Source organism: Camelina sativa, chromosome 11 (assembly GCF_000633955.1).
Source record: "Camelina sativa cultivar DH55 chromosome 11, Cs, whole genome shotgun sequence".
NCBI lineage: Eukaryota > Viridiplantae > Streptophyta > Magnoliopsida > Brassicales > Brassicaceae > Camelina > Camelina sativa.
Genome location: NC_025695.1, coordinates 10,641,541 through 10,642,450, shown reverse-complemented (window position 1 = coordinate 10,642,450; position 910 = coordinate 10,641,541). Strand labels below are relative to the sequence as shown.

Below are 910 nucleotides of genomic sequence, written 5' to 3'. Positions count from 1 at the left end.
TTAAGTTGAAGTCTCCACTTGTGGCTATTCCTGTTCCAAGGTTGTCTGATCCGAAACTCTACACCGCTTAAGTAGTAAGATGGGAAGTTTGTGGTTTGGGGAAGTTCAAAGTTGAGTCATGTGTTCTTGTCTTTTTGGTTGGAGTTTTCATGTTTCGTGAAAGGGTAAAGTGTTAAGTCACTTATCTGATCATATTTAAATGTAATAAAGTGTTCTTACTACAACAATGTTTTGTTTTGTATCCAAATAGTTTGATACCATAAGCTATAGAATGGTATATAATTACATTTGGCAGTTTCAAATTCTTGAGGCAACTAATAGTAAACGTAGCAAATGGCGTTAAATTACATCAAAAGATAAAATGAAAAATAATTAGCACTCATTTTTATTTAAAGAAATTAAAAAAAGAGGCTTCACTTAAAAATCATTGGGGTGCAAATATTTCTATCAGTTATATTAATTGGTACAAAATTTAACTTTAGTTTTTTCAAGTGACACAAGTTAATATCAATTCCAATAAGCGATGAATATTTATGATCATATATATTGTATCCACTTCCATACATTTTGACTAACATTAATGTTTATGATCTCTCGATGCTTCTATTTTAATATGTAACGAAAGTATAAATTTTGTTGTTCGAAAAAAGATGGGAACTATACCTCTTCATGACTTGAGTTAAACAAAGGTCGAGTTGACATTCTATGATCATAAGATCAAACATCCAGATATAATCCCATGATCATTATGAAAAAAAGTAGCACAAAATGTAAATACATAATTTTTTTCTTTCAAAACTAACGATGATCCTGCTACCATACTAAATTTTTTAGAAGGTTGTTTTGTCTCTATTGTTTCTTGTTTTTTCCTCTGTTTTTCTACATCTGCTTTCTTGAATTATTCAGACGA

At 29.8% G+C, this 910-nt stretch overlaps 1 protein-coding gene across 1 annotated transcript in view; it reads left to right on the top strand.

Moving 5' to 3' along the window:
* LOC104722778 (geraniol 8-hydroxylase) overlaps positions 1-287 on the top strand; it is a 3,117-nt gene extending 2,830 nt beyond the window's left edge. Inside the window, exon 2 of the mRNA XM_019231559.1 lies at positions 6-287. Within this exon, the coding sequence (XP_019087104.1) occupies positions 6-71 (66 nt within the window). The 3' untranslated portion in view covers positions 72-287. The remainder of the gene's footprint in view (positions 1-5) is intronic.